Source organism: Macaca thibetana, chromosome 6 (assembly GCF_024542745.1).
Source record: "Macaca thibetana thibetana isolate TM-01 chromosome 6, ASM2454274v1, whole genome shotgun sequence".
NCBI lineage: Eukaryota > Metazoa > Chordata > Mammalia > Primates > Cercopithecidae > Macaca > Macaca thibetana.
In genome coordinates this window covers 21,673,361-21,687,015 of record NC_065583.1, presented here as the reverse complement: position 1 = coordinate 21,687,015, position 13,655 = coordinate 21,673,361, and the positions used below count along the sequence as shown (strand labels likewise).

At 42.1% G+C, this 13,655-nt stretch overlaps 1 protein-coding gene across 2 annotated transcripts in view; it reads left to right on the top strand.

Annotated features, from left to right (window-relative positions):
* TTC1 (tetratricopeptide repeat domain 1) overlaps nucleotides 1–13,655 on the top strand; it is a 561,082-nt gene that overhangs the window by 496,671 nt on the left and 50,756 nt on the right. Inside the window, exons 2-3 of one of the 2 annotated variants that reach the window (XM_050794822.1) lie at nucleotides 7,934–7,988; nucleotides 9,401–9,759. In XM_050794822.1, coding sequence (XP_050650779.1) covers nucleotides 9,430–9,759 — 330 coding nt within the window. In that variant the 5' untranslated portion in view covers nucleotides 7,934–7,988; nucleotides 9,401–9,429. Of the gene's footprint in view, nucleotides 1–7,909; nucleotides 7,989–9,400; nucleotides 9,760–13,655 lie in introns of those variants that run through there. The other variant, XM_050794821.1, reaches the window with a different exon arrangement.

Sequence of the window (13,655 nt, the reverse complement as noted above, 5' to 3'; positions counted from 1 at the left end):
CCAGCCTGGCCAACATGGTGAAACCCCGACTCTACTAAAAAAAAAAAAAGTACAAAAATTAGCCGGGTATGGTGGTGTGCGCCTGTAATCCCAGATACTTGGGAAGCTGAGGTGGGAGAATTGCTTGAACCCAGGAGGTTGTGGTGGGTGAACCGAGACTGCGCCATTACACTCCAGCCTGGGCAACAGAGCAAGACTCCATCTCAAAAAACAAAGAAAAAAAAAGTTGTTTTAGGAACAGACAGTAGCATAGTGTCAAGAGGCAAGGTGGCATGAGATGAGGTCGGGGAGGGAGGCAGAGGCCCAATTGCATGGGCTTCATGCATCATGGTAAGGACTTTAGATTTTGTTCTAATCAGGGTGGGAAGTCAGTAAAAGAATTGTACAGAGTTCATATTTTCTTTTCCTTTTTTTTTTTTTTTTTTTTTTTTTTTAATCTCTGAGACAGGGTCTGGCTCTGTCACCCACGCTGGAGTGCTGTGGTGTGATCATGGCTTCCTGCAGCCTTCACCTCCTGGGGGCAAGGAATCCTCCTCACTCAGCCTTCCGAGTAGCTGGGACTACAGGCATGTGCAATGGCACCTGGCTATTTTTAATTTTTAGAAATAAGGTCTCACTATGCTACCCAGGCTGGTCTCAAACTTCTGGCCTCAGACAATCCTCCTGCCTGAGCCTCCCAAGGTGCTGAGATTACAGGCATGAGCCACCATGCCCAGCCGTGATTCATGTCTTGAAAAGATTGGTTTTGTTGCTTTGTGAAAAGATTATAAGAAACAAGAGAGGCCACGGTTATTGTAAAGATTACCTGAAGTTACAAATGTAAAGTAATGAGCACAGCCCCTGATGCATGTAAATTCTCTGAATGATAGTTAGTTGTTCTGGAAAGTCTAAGCCTGTCCTGTCCAGTATACCAGCCATTCACCACATGTGATTACTGAGCATCTGGAATGTGGCTAGTGCAACCAAAGTCTTAAATTTCTCGTTTTATTTAATTTTAATTAATTTAAATTTAAAAACTGATACTCAATTCAGTTACTGGGAAGCATGTTTGAAAAAACTTAGATAAATGAATCAATTTTTTAAAGTACAGATTTTATGAAATGTGAACACAGACTCAAGTATTTTGGAAGAAAATTTGATGTCCAAATTGAGATATACTATAAAATACGCACATGACCCCAAAGACTTAGTAAGAAAAAGAGAATGTAAAATAACTTGTTACAGCTGGGCATGGTGGCTCACGCCAGTAATCCTAGCATTTTGGGAGGCTGAGGCGGGCAGATCACCTGAGGTCAGGAGTTCAAGAGCAGCCTGGCCAACATGGCGAAACCCTGTCTCTACTAAAAATACAAAAAGTTAGCCGGGAATGGTGGTGCATGCATGTAATCCCAGCTACTCGGGAGGCTGAGACAGGAGAATCACTTGAACCCAGGAGCTGGAGGTTGCAGTGAGCCAAGATCATGCCACTGCCCTCCAGTCTGGGTGACAGAATGAGTGAGACTCCATCTCAAAAAAAAAAAAAAAGAAAACTTGATAACATTTTTACACTGATCACATGCCCAAGGGATATTTTAGACATATTCTCTTAAATAAAACATTAATTGCATTTAATAATAGTAAATATTAAATTAATTTTACTTATTTTACTGTTTTTAATGCCGATACTAGAAAATTTAAAATTCGACCAGGTATAATGGCTCACACCTATAAGCCCAGCACTTTGGGAGGCCAAGGCTGGAGGATACCTTGAGGCCAGGAAATCAAGACCAACCTGGTAAAAATAGCAAGACCCTCTCTCTACAAAAAAAAGAAAAAAAGAAAAAAGAAAAGAGGCACGACGGCATTGGCCTGTAGTCCCAGTTGCTTGGGAGGCTGAAGTGAGAGGATAGCTTGAACCCAGGATGTCGAGGCTGCAGTGAGCTATGACTGTGCCACTGCACTACAGCCTGGGTGACAGAGTAAGACCCTGTCACAAAATACAGATAAAGTAATAAAACATGTGTGGCCCAGTACAGTGGCTCATGCATGTAATCACAGCATTTTGGGAGGCTGACATGAGAGGATCACTTGAGGCCAGGAGTTTGAGGCTGCAGTGAGCTAGAATTATGCCATTGCACTCAGCCTGGGTGACACAGTGAGATCCTATCTCTAATAAACAAATAAATAACATATGTGGTTCACATTGTATTTCTATTGGGCATGCTGATCTAAGGGAAAACAAAAATGTAGACATATAAATGCACAGAATGCTAATTCTTGATTATGTCTCATCAGAAATTTTAATTCAAAGATTGGAACTGGGAAACAAAAGCATCTTTTGGAAACACTGCAGGAATGCATAATCTACATCTTATTTATTTATTTATTTTTATTTTATTTTATTTTATATTTTGTTTGAGACAGAGTCTCACTCTGTTGCCCAGGCTGGAGGGCAGTCGCGTGGTCTCAATTGACTGAAACTTCTGCCTCCCAGGTTCAAGTGATTCTTGTGCCTCAGCCTCCCGAGTAGCTGGGATTATAGGCCTGCGTCACCACATCCAGCTTATTTTTGTAATTTTAGTAGAGGCGGGGTTCCACTATGTTGGCCAGGCTGGTCTTGAACTCCTAGCCTCAAGCAATACTACTGCCTCCGCCTCCCAAAGTGCTGGATTACAGACATAAGCCGCCATGCCCGTCTTTATTTATTTTTATGTACATCTCACTCTCAAGGAGTTATTTTAGCATGCCTGACTGTTCCTGGATTTTAGACCCTCTTTTGGCAAACTCAAGAAGCGCAACCCCAGGAGAAATAGAGAGAATGGATCTCAGGACTTAGAGGGTCCCAGAATGTAAGGTTTTATCCCCAAAACCAACTGGGCTCAATACCCTATGGTAGTAGTATATCTACTTTGAGCATGGAAGGGACTGAGTCAGTCTAGCATAAGTGTAAATCGCTAACTCCAGGGAATGTAGTTGCACAGAGTTTCCCAAAAGTTTGCACAGTATATGCATAAGTCACTAGGGAGGCAGGAGTGATTTCTGTCTCTGCCTGCAGACTTCCTGCAAAGCAATTTATTTTAAGTTAAAGACACGTGCCAGGGCCTGCACTAAGTGTTTTAGGTTTGTTATCTCTTTTATTTATTTATTTAGAGATGGAGTCTTGCTCTTGTCACCTAGGCTGTAGTGCAGTGGCACGATCTCGGCTCACTGCAGCCTCCACCTCCCAGGTTCAAGCGATTCTCCTTCCTCAGCCTCCCAAGCAGCTGGGATTACAGGCACGTGCCACCATGCCCTGTTAATTTTTGTATTTTTAGTAGAGACGGGGTTTCACCATGTTGGCTAGGCTGGTCTCGAACTCCTGACCTCAGGTGATCCACCCACCTTGGCCTGCCAAAGTGCTGGGATTACAGGTGTGAGTCACTGTGCCCAGCCTCAGGTTTGTTATCTCTTTTAAGCCTCAAGAAACTTTATGAGGCATAAGTATCACTATTTACATCCATACTATATTACCGAGATTTGATGGCTTGTCCAAGATCACATATGTGGTAATAGACAGTCTGATTCCAGAATCTATGCTTTTTTTTTTTTTTTTTTTTTTTTTTTTTTTTTTGAGACGGAGTCTCGCTCTGTCACCCAGGCTGGAGTGCAGTGGCCGGATCTCAGCTCACTGCAAGCTCCGCCTCCCGGGTTTACGCCATTCTCCGGCCTCAGCCTCCCGAGTAGCTGGGACTACAGGCGCCCGCCACCTCGCCCGGCTAGTTTTTTGTATTTCTTAATAGAGACGGGGTTTCACCGTGTTAGCCAGGATGGTCTCGATCTCCTGACCTCGTGATCCGCCCGTCTCGGCCTCCCAAAGTGCTGGGATTACAGGCTTGAGCCACCGCGCCCGGCCAGAATCTATGCTCTTAACAACCATACTAGACAGCAACCCAGTTGTCATGCTAGTGACCCAAAAGACCACCCTTAAGGAAGAGACTCCTTCTCTTTTATCCTTCATTATTACCAGTTACGCTGAGACCTGCTCATTTCTTCCTAATCCCTATCCTGTTTCCAGCACAGAGCTGGCCACAAAATAAGTGGGTAACACCTTACTGATTGAGTGATAGACATGTGTCATTAAGAAACCACTGAGCTGCTCCCCGCCAACAAAAAAACACTGAGGGAAACTGGTTCTTTTGCTACTTTCTCGATTTATTGCTATACCCACCACTGGACCTAGTACGATGCCTAGCGTGTATTCATTGGTCAATAATTTATGTTCAGCACTGATTCTTTCAACAAACTTGAGTGCTCAGTTCCTTATCTGGGGGGTGTGAATGAAAGCTTCACAAACACTGCCACTATTAATAATAGTAGTAGTAGTCATTAACAATAGTAATAAAAAATCACTATTAGTAGTTAATAATGGTAATATCTGTGAGATCTTCATTAATAGTAATAATGATTACGATAACAGCAAACATTTATTGAGTACTTACGGTGCTAGGTGCTATTAATATTAAAGTGGCTGGATGCAGTGGTTCACTCCTGTAATCCCAGCACTTTGGGAGGCCAAGGCGGGCAGATTGCTTGAGCTCAGGAGTTTGAGACCAGCTTGGGCAACATGGCAAAACCCCATCTTCACAAAAAATACAAAAATGAGTCAGGTGTGGTAGTGAGCGCCTATAATCAGTCCTAGCTACTCGGGAGGCTGGGGTGGCGAGGCTTGCTTGAGCCCAGTCAAGGCTGTAGTGAGCCAAGATTGCGCCACTGTACTCCAGCCTGGGTGACAGCGAGAACCTGCCTCAAAACAAATTTTAAGTATTTTTTCTATCTTGAGGATTTCATTTTCTGTGTTTTAGATAAGACATGACACCATTTAATTCTTACAACCACCCTATAATTCCAAAAGTGTCAGTATCTACTTACTCAACTCAGAGAGCTGAGTGGCCAGTGTTTTGGCCATAAATTTCTGAAATAGGATGTTCACTGATCCCTTACAACTGTAAACAGGGCAAACATGGTCTCTGGCCAGGGAAAATACAAACAGAACCACCCTCTGAATCAAAAACATTTCTTGTCCTTTTACAGGATAGTTGTAAGGACTAAGAAACAAAATCTTCATGTTTCCAGGAATGGATGAATTGGCTTCCATCATTAAAAATGTGTTTCTTGCTTTATGTTCTATATATACTTAAATAGCATCCAACTACTTATTGTTCCTAAAAATGCTTCTGATATTTGTATGCTCCAGATTCCATGTCCTTCTACCTATCCTGGTTTTTTTGCCCCCCGCCCCCACTAAGTGAACTATTCTTCTTTATACAGCCTAACTCGAGTATCCTGTTAGTGAAGACCTACCAAATTGGGTCAGTTGCACTTTGGTTCCTTTTGGCATAAAAAGAAAGGCAGATTGCTCTTTTTTCGGGCTCAGTAACTTCTTTATTTTCCTTCTCCACTCCCCCACTAGTCTGTGAGCTCCTGATGATGGGGAAGGGCAAGGACTGTGTCTTATTAGGCTTTCTGTCCCCAGCTACTGGCGCAAGGCCTGCCATATAATATTATTGTTGCTAATATTCATTAAACACTGTGCCAAGCCTTGTGCTCCTTATCTTCTAGATATTTTTTTCTCCCCTGCCCTGTGCTCCTTGTCTTCTAGATATTTTTTTCTCCCAACAAGCTTGTGAGTAGGTACCACTGTTACCCATCCCAATTTTTACATATGAGGTAAATATATACATTAAAAAGTTGGCTGGGCCCTGTGGCTCACATCCATAATTCTTGCATGTTAGGAGGCTGAGCCGGGAGGATTGTTTGAGCCCAGGAGTTTGAAACCAGCCTGGGAAATGTGAGAACTTGTCTCTTAAAAAAAAAAAAGTAAAATAAAAACCTTAGAAGCGTAAGTAACTGGTCCCAAAATCACACTTCTACTCAAGTGGCAGAGCCTGAATTAGAACTCAATAATCAAATAAGCCACCTAAAGCATTTTTCACAGCATGTGGTGCTTAATAAGCATATAGTCTGTGAATATTAGCAATGGGAATTATTGTTCAAAGTTGTACAGCTCGTAAAGAAAGCTGAGACTGTAACTCAAGTTTTATGTATTTACTTTCTTATTTATTTAGCTCCAAAGTTTACAGCCTTTCCATTATACCAGAATTGAATTAACAGGGCCTCTAACCATTTGTTTTTGTTTTTGTTTTTGTTTTTTTAATATAGACAGAGTCTCCCTCTGTCCATATTTTTTTTTAATATAGACAGAGGGAGACTTCAGGCCGAAGTGCAGTGTCGTGATCACAGCTCACTGCAGCCTCTGACTCCTAGGTTCAAGGATCCTCCCACCTCAGCCTCCTGAGCAGCTGATACTACAGATATGCGCCACTGTGCCCAGCTAATTTGTACACACATACACACACATACACACACATATGTATACATAGAGATGGGTTTTTGCCATGTTGCTCAGGCTGGTCTCGAACTCCTGGCCTCAAGAGATCCTCCCATGTCCACCTTCCAAAGTGCTGGGATTACAGGCATGAGCCACCACACTCAGCCTCCATTTATACTTTTTAGATTCTGGGTGTATTTTTTAAAATTCAGAAATATTAAAACCAAAAATATGATATATTTTTTATGTTTTCTTTTAGTATATAAAGCTTTCAACTTACAAAAAATATAACTGTATGCATAACCTCATTTACATGGAAATTCAAAAACCAAGTTTCATACTCTCTGAAAAAGTCTCTTCCAGCTATCTATCTCTGCAATAGGTTCTGTGAATTACAGAAAACGAATTAATCTGCTGTCATTGCTGGTTACCTGTCTGGCTACCTTGAGGATGGGTACTATATTTCAATTCTGTGATCCCAGCACAATGCCCAGTGTCTAATAAACATTCAATGAACATTTCTCGAATTAATGTATAAGACAACCACTTTTGGTCTCAGGGTTCCCTTACAGTCTTAAATATTATTGGCCGGGTGCGGTGGCTCAAGCCTATAATCCCAGCACTTTGGGAGGCCGAGACGGGTGGATCACGAGGTCTGGAGATGGAGACCATCCTGGCTAACACAGTGAAACCCCGTCTCTACTAAAAAAAGTACAAAAAACTAGCCGGGAGAGGAGACGGGCGCCTGTAGTCCCAGCTACTCGGGAGGCTGAGGCAGGAGAATGGCGTGAACCCGGGAGGCGGAGCTTGCAGTGAGCTGAGATCCGGCCACTGCACTCCAGCCTGGGCGACAGAGCGAGACTCCGTCTCAAAAAATGTGTATATATATATATATATATATATATATATATAAAATTGAGGTTAGTCGGAGTGCAGTGGTGTTTACAACTAACTGATCACAACCAGTTACAGATCTTTTTGTTTCCTCTCTACTCCCACTGTCTGACTTGGCTAGCCCTTAAAAAATAAAAAAGGGCCGGGCGCGGTGGCTCACGCCTATAATCCCAGCACTCTGGGAGGCCGAGAGGGAGGATCGTTTGAGCCCATGAGTTCAAGACCAGCCCGAGCAACATAGTGAAACTCCGTCTCTACTAAAAATACAAAAAATTAGCTGGGCGTGGTGGCGCGCACCTGTGGTCCCCGTTACTCGGAAGGCTGAGGCAAGAGAATCACTTGAGCACAGGAGGTTGACGCTGCAGTGAGTGGAGGCAGTGATTGCACCACTGCACTCCAGCATGGGCGACAGACTGACACTCTGTCTCAAAAATAAATTAAATTAATTAATTAATTAATAGTGAAACGAACACCACAGAGACATACTTCCTTTTGTCCTTTTTTCTCTTCTGCAGAGTAACGCGAAGTCTTGCCGTAACCCAAGATGGCAACCATCTCTCAAATGTCACTCCGTACAATGACGTCACACAGCGACCATGCCTTTCCTCCCTGAGAGTTTCGCTACATTTCCCAAGATGCTTTGCCGATAGCGACGCTATTAGTCGTCATCGACGGAAGCGCACCTGACTGAGCGGAAGTAGAAGATCTCTGAGGCTAAGAAGGTGGAGACTGGAGAAGCTGTGAGGTTGTAAGTAACCCCGTGGGTCTAAGCGTCTTGGCTGTGAGGAACGAAGCTAGGGAATAATCTGCTGGAAGCGCGAGGCGTCGCTTCCCTAACCCTAGGAGCTCAGACTCCTGTGTTCTTCCAGTAGACCTGGGAGCGAAGAGAAATAAGACATTGCTGTGGAGGCGAAGTCTCCGTATTAAGGTCTTGCTGGTTTTTAAGTTTTCTTGGAACATACTAGGGCGAATTCAGACTCTTGTCGTGACACAAGGGTCGTTGGCGTGATTTTGCTGCGACTAGAGCAATTTACATTTTTGCAAATCTCTAGCAAATTTTTGCAAATATCTGGGCTGCTGATGCTCTGACTCAGCTTCTACAGCAGTGGTTCGCAATTGGCTGCACGTCAGAATCACCTGGGATGAAAAAAAAAAAAACAACTCTGATGCCCTTGCTTGACGCCACACTAATAAATCAGAGTTTGGTTAGGGTCTGAGCAGTGGTATTTTCTAAATCTCTAGTGTTCTGTTGGGCAGCTAGGGTTCAGAGTCACCCTTTCTGATGCCTGACTCTGACCCCCACGGTGATTCTGATTCGGGTCACCTGCGCGAAGGTTCCCTTTCCACTGTAAGCTGCGTGGGCTCTACTACACGCATTTGGGTTAAAGTGATCACAGTTTTGGCACGGATTTTATTTTGAGGTACACTAGAAACGTATTCTTGGGTTTCCTGTGGTGGTGCTAAAAAGACGGACCATAGTTTCTTACTCGTGTCTTGGTTATTCATTCTGAATGAAAATTAGGGCTGCTTCCTTTTTCTTGTCACTGTTTTAGTTTCTGCCTAATTTTTGCTATATAAACAGAACGCGAACGGTGGAACGTGGAAGAGTCACATTAAAAACGGCTTCTTTTGTTGCTTATTAGAAGTTCTGGGCCGGGCGCGGTGGCTCACGCCTGTAATCCCAACACTTTGGGAGGCCGAGGCGGATGGATCACGAGGTCAGGGGTTCCAGACCAGCCTGGCCAAGATGGTGAAACCCCGTCTCTACTAAAACTACAAAAATTAGCCGGTGGCGCGGTGGCAGGCGCCTGTAATCCCAGCTACTCGGGAGGCTGAGGCAGGAGAATCGCTTGAACCCGGACGCAGTGGTTGCAGTGAGCTGAGATCGTGCCACTGCATTCCAGCCTGGGTGACAGAGTGAGACTCCGTCTCAAAAAAAAAAAGTCTAGTACCAGATTTGATCAGGAAAGGGGTCTCAGGTAAAATGACATTTGACATTATTTTTACTTATAATCTATATTTTTAAATAATGAATTCCAGTGAAAGGAAGCTACGGTGTGTTTTTTGGCTGTAATGCAGAGGTTTGTTTAGGTTTAAAACAGAACTTTTAAAAATATAAGCACCATTACATAGCAGTTGTTTTGTTTTGTTTACCCCCAGCTTTAGCGTCACCTCCCTCACTGGACAGCATGGGGGAGAAGTCAGAGAACTGTAGGGTTCCAGAGGATCTGTTCAATGGTTTGAAGGTTACAGATACTCAGGAAGCCGAGTGTGCTGGCCTTCCAGTTCCTGATCCCAAAAGTCAGCATTCCCAGAGTAAGCTGCTCAGGGATGATGAGGCGCATCTCCAGGAGGACCAGGGAGAAGAGGAGTGTTTTCATGATTGCAGTGCCTCATTTGAGGAGGAGCCAGGAGCGGACAAGATAGAGAACAAATCTAATGAAGATGTGAATTCCTCTGAAATAGATGAAGAATACCTAATAGAACTGGAAAAAAACATGTCGGATGAAGAGAAACAGGTAATTATTTTATTTATTGTGCAAGAGCTGCCACTTACACTGCATTTTAAAATGTGATCGATACTGTATCGTAGACCACCTCATCTGTGGTAAAGAATAACTTGCCCTTTTGTCTTTTTATGGCTTTAGTAGTGTAGGATCTGAGATAAATCGGTGGCATGTCAGGGAAACACTGAGTGTGTCTGCTTAGCAAAGAAATTTTCATTATTTTCTGTGAACCTTGAGTTATGTTCATCTTGTACTTCAGGAGTCTGTAACATAACAGTCTTTTTGTTTATTTTCAAAATGTATATATACTTTTTAGTTTTCTGTTATAACCTTTTCTGTGGTTGGCTGCTGGAATTTCTGTAATGAACATTTTTATGTTTATGCTACATTTATGTTTATGAACATTTCCTGTTTATGCTAATCCCTTGTTAGCAAAATATGACTGCCTGAATATCTTGGTGGAGTTTTGGTTGCGGAGGTCTTAAGGAACAGAATTGTGTATGATTATAGCTAGCTATCGTTTGTTGAATGCCTACAATGTGCCATCCACTGACTTGAAATGTTACTTGTGCTTTCATTAATCCTCACAACATGCCTATGAAATATGTACTGTTATTTCCCCTAAGGAAACAACTTGGAGTGGTGAAGTAATTAGCTGAAGATCAAATGCCTAATGAATTGCAAAACTGATTCTCAAATCAAATCTGTTTGATTCCAAAGCCAGAGTCTAATGTAGAATGTAATAACAAAATATCTGTCTTCCTACAAAGCAGATAGACTAATAAAATGTACAATCTCCTGTTTCTTTGCTCTGGGGCCACACCCTTAACTGAGCAAGCCTTCACTTTTGGAGACTGAAGTCCTGCTGTCCTACCTCCTTCTGATTGCACAAGCAAGGTAGTCTCTGAAGAGTTACTGTAATAGCTTCAGTTTGTCTACAAAGAACTTGAATGAGATTGTAGTTTATGCCACTAACGAGCTCACTCACTGAACAGGTTGTGATACATTGGTAATGAGTTGAGATAATTAATGTGCAGCCTAAGCCTAACAGTGGGGGTGGGAAGGTAGCCTGGGGTGGGAAGGAGCATCTTCTCTTTCGCTGTCTCCTTAGACACCTTTCATTATCAAATCAGTTAGCTTTCATGTGAACGTGTTCGCTTTTGTGCTAGTGTGCGCCACCAGAACAGGAGGAAAAAGGGGCAAAACTGAGCCAAGTTCATAAACTATCAAGCAAATACAGCACATAAAAATTAAGTACTGCTCCATAACAGTATAGCAGGCTTCAGGCTTTTTAGAAACACTGATTATACATCTATGTTAAAAAGATAGCAATGCTTTTCTGTTACCTTAATATATTTTGCCCTAAAATTATATTAATTTTCTAGTGCCCTCTGGATTTGACAGTTGAATGGTTTGGCTCAAGGTGTCACAAAGTCTGATCCCCACCTCTAATTTAGTAAAGCCTGTTTTGTGTCTCCTAGGCCAGAAAATCATACTTTCAGTTCCATAAATACTTTTGGGATTTTTTTTTTTTTTTTTTTTTTTTTTAAGACAGGATCTCGCTGTGTCATCCAGGCTGGAGTGCAGTGATGTGATCACGGCTCACTGCAGTTTCAACCTCCTGGGCTCAAGTGGATCCTCCCACCTCAACCTCCTGAGTAACTGGGACAACAGGCATGCACCACCCTACCCGGCTAATTTTTATGGGTGTTTTGATAGAGACGGTGTCTCACCGCGTTGCCCAGGCTGGTCTCCAACTGCTGGGCTCAAGCTATCATCCCATTTTGGCCTCCCAAAGTGCTGGGATTACAGGCGTGAACCACCACACCTAGCCAGGATAATTATTTTTATTGCCTGTAAGTCATATTCTAAGTAGAACAATACTTTCTTTCACTTTTTTCGCTCCTTTTAAAAATTGAGATATAATTTAGTGAAACAGTAGATCAGTTCTCATGTGTAGAATGCAATGAGTTTGACAGTTGTATTCACCTGCGTAACTCACATTTCTATCAAGATAGAGAACATTTCCATCATGTCAGAAACTCCATTTGTGTGCTGTATCAGTCATTCCTTTCCCAACCACACCAGTCTCTGGTTAACCACTCTTCTGATTCCTGTCTCATAGGTGGTTTTTTTCCTGTTCCAGACTTTCGTATAAATATAATCAGACAGTAGTATTCATGTTTAAAACATAAATATTTTCTATTTATATATCAAAGTGTTTTTATAGCTAATTTGAAAATTTGTAAGAATATCTCGTAACAGTAACATACAGCAGTACTAGTCCTGTTATTTAGAGAAATGTAAGCCACTAACTCTACTTTAAGGAAATAACCTATGAGAGTACAGATTGCCTTCAGCTAACTGTGGTACTAATCTATTAGCTGTTTCTATGCTATTTTGATAAATATCTTTCCGAAATTTTCAAGAAGCCAGCAAAACAGATGAAGAAATGTCTTCTGCATATATGGTTTGGCTTTAATAGCTCATCAGGGACAGGATAGTATTATATTTGAATCTTTTAAAATAGATAAAGTTCAGATAGTTCAACAATGATTTAAAAAAACATAAATGGCCAAAAAATGTGAAAAGACTTTCAGCCTCATTAATAATAATAAAAAATACAAACTAAAACATTATGTCTCATCTATCAGATCAGAACATTGATCTGATGTTGACAAGAAGAGGATGCTGGAACTCATATACTCATGTTGGGAATGTAAATTGTTATATCACTTCGTGGGACACATACCAAATTTTTATGTGAAAATTTCTTTAGGTAGGGCTATCAATAGCCTCTTCTACAATGATAGGAATGTTCTACATCCTGCACCATGCAATATGGTAGCTGCTGACTACATCAGGCTGTTGAGCACTATTACAGCTGAGAAACTGAATTTTATTTTAATTAATTTAAATAGTCACACAGGGTGGCTCACACCTATAATCTCAGCACTTTGGGAGGCTGAGGCGGGCAGATCACCTGACAGGAGTTCGACCTGAGACCTGCCTGGCCAACATAGTGAAACCCCATCTCTGCCAAAAATAAAAAAAATTAGCCGGGCCTGGTGGCAGGCTCCTGTAATCCCAACCACTCAGGAGGATGAGGCAGGAGAATTGCTTGAACCCGGGACATGGAGGTTGCAGTGAGCCAAGATTGCGCCATTGCACTCCAGCCTGGGAGACAAGAGCGAAATTCCGTCTCAGAAAACAAATAAATAGTCACACAGGCCAGGCATAGTGGCTCATTCCTATAATCGCAGCACTTGGGAGGCTAAGGCTGGAGGATCACTTGAGCCCAGGAGTTTGAGACCAACCTGGGCAACAGAGTGAGACCCTGTCTTTCCAAAAAATTTTTAATTAAAAAATTTTTTAAAGCCTTTAAAAATAAAAATAACCACATGTGGCACAAGCCTATAGCCCCACCACTCAGGAGGCTGAGGGAGGATCCCTGGAGCTTGGGAAGTTGAGGCTGCAGTGAGCCATGATCATGCCGCTGCACCCCAGCCTGTGCAACAGTGAGAACTTGTCTCAAAATGAATAAATAAATAATTTTAAAATAAAATTGTCACATGTGGCTAGTAACTACCATATTGGACATGACGGCATTAACCCTGATTCTCTTGTAGCCATTTATTTCAAGGAAATTATTAGAAATATACACAAAATTATATACATAGATGTGTTGCAGCATCATTCATAATTTTGGAAAGCTAGACAATGTTAAACAGGGTATTTGTAGTATAGTAAATATATTTGGTCTTTGTCCCTGGTTCCTGTTACAGAGCCCCTAAAACCCTTGGAATTTTCTGATAGTGTATCGTCTGTTATTCTTAATGTACCCCTTTTGATAACATCTGAGTTCATCCTAATGAGATAACTTTTAGGGTGTGGCCTATCAATAGCCT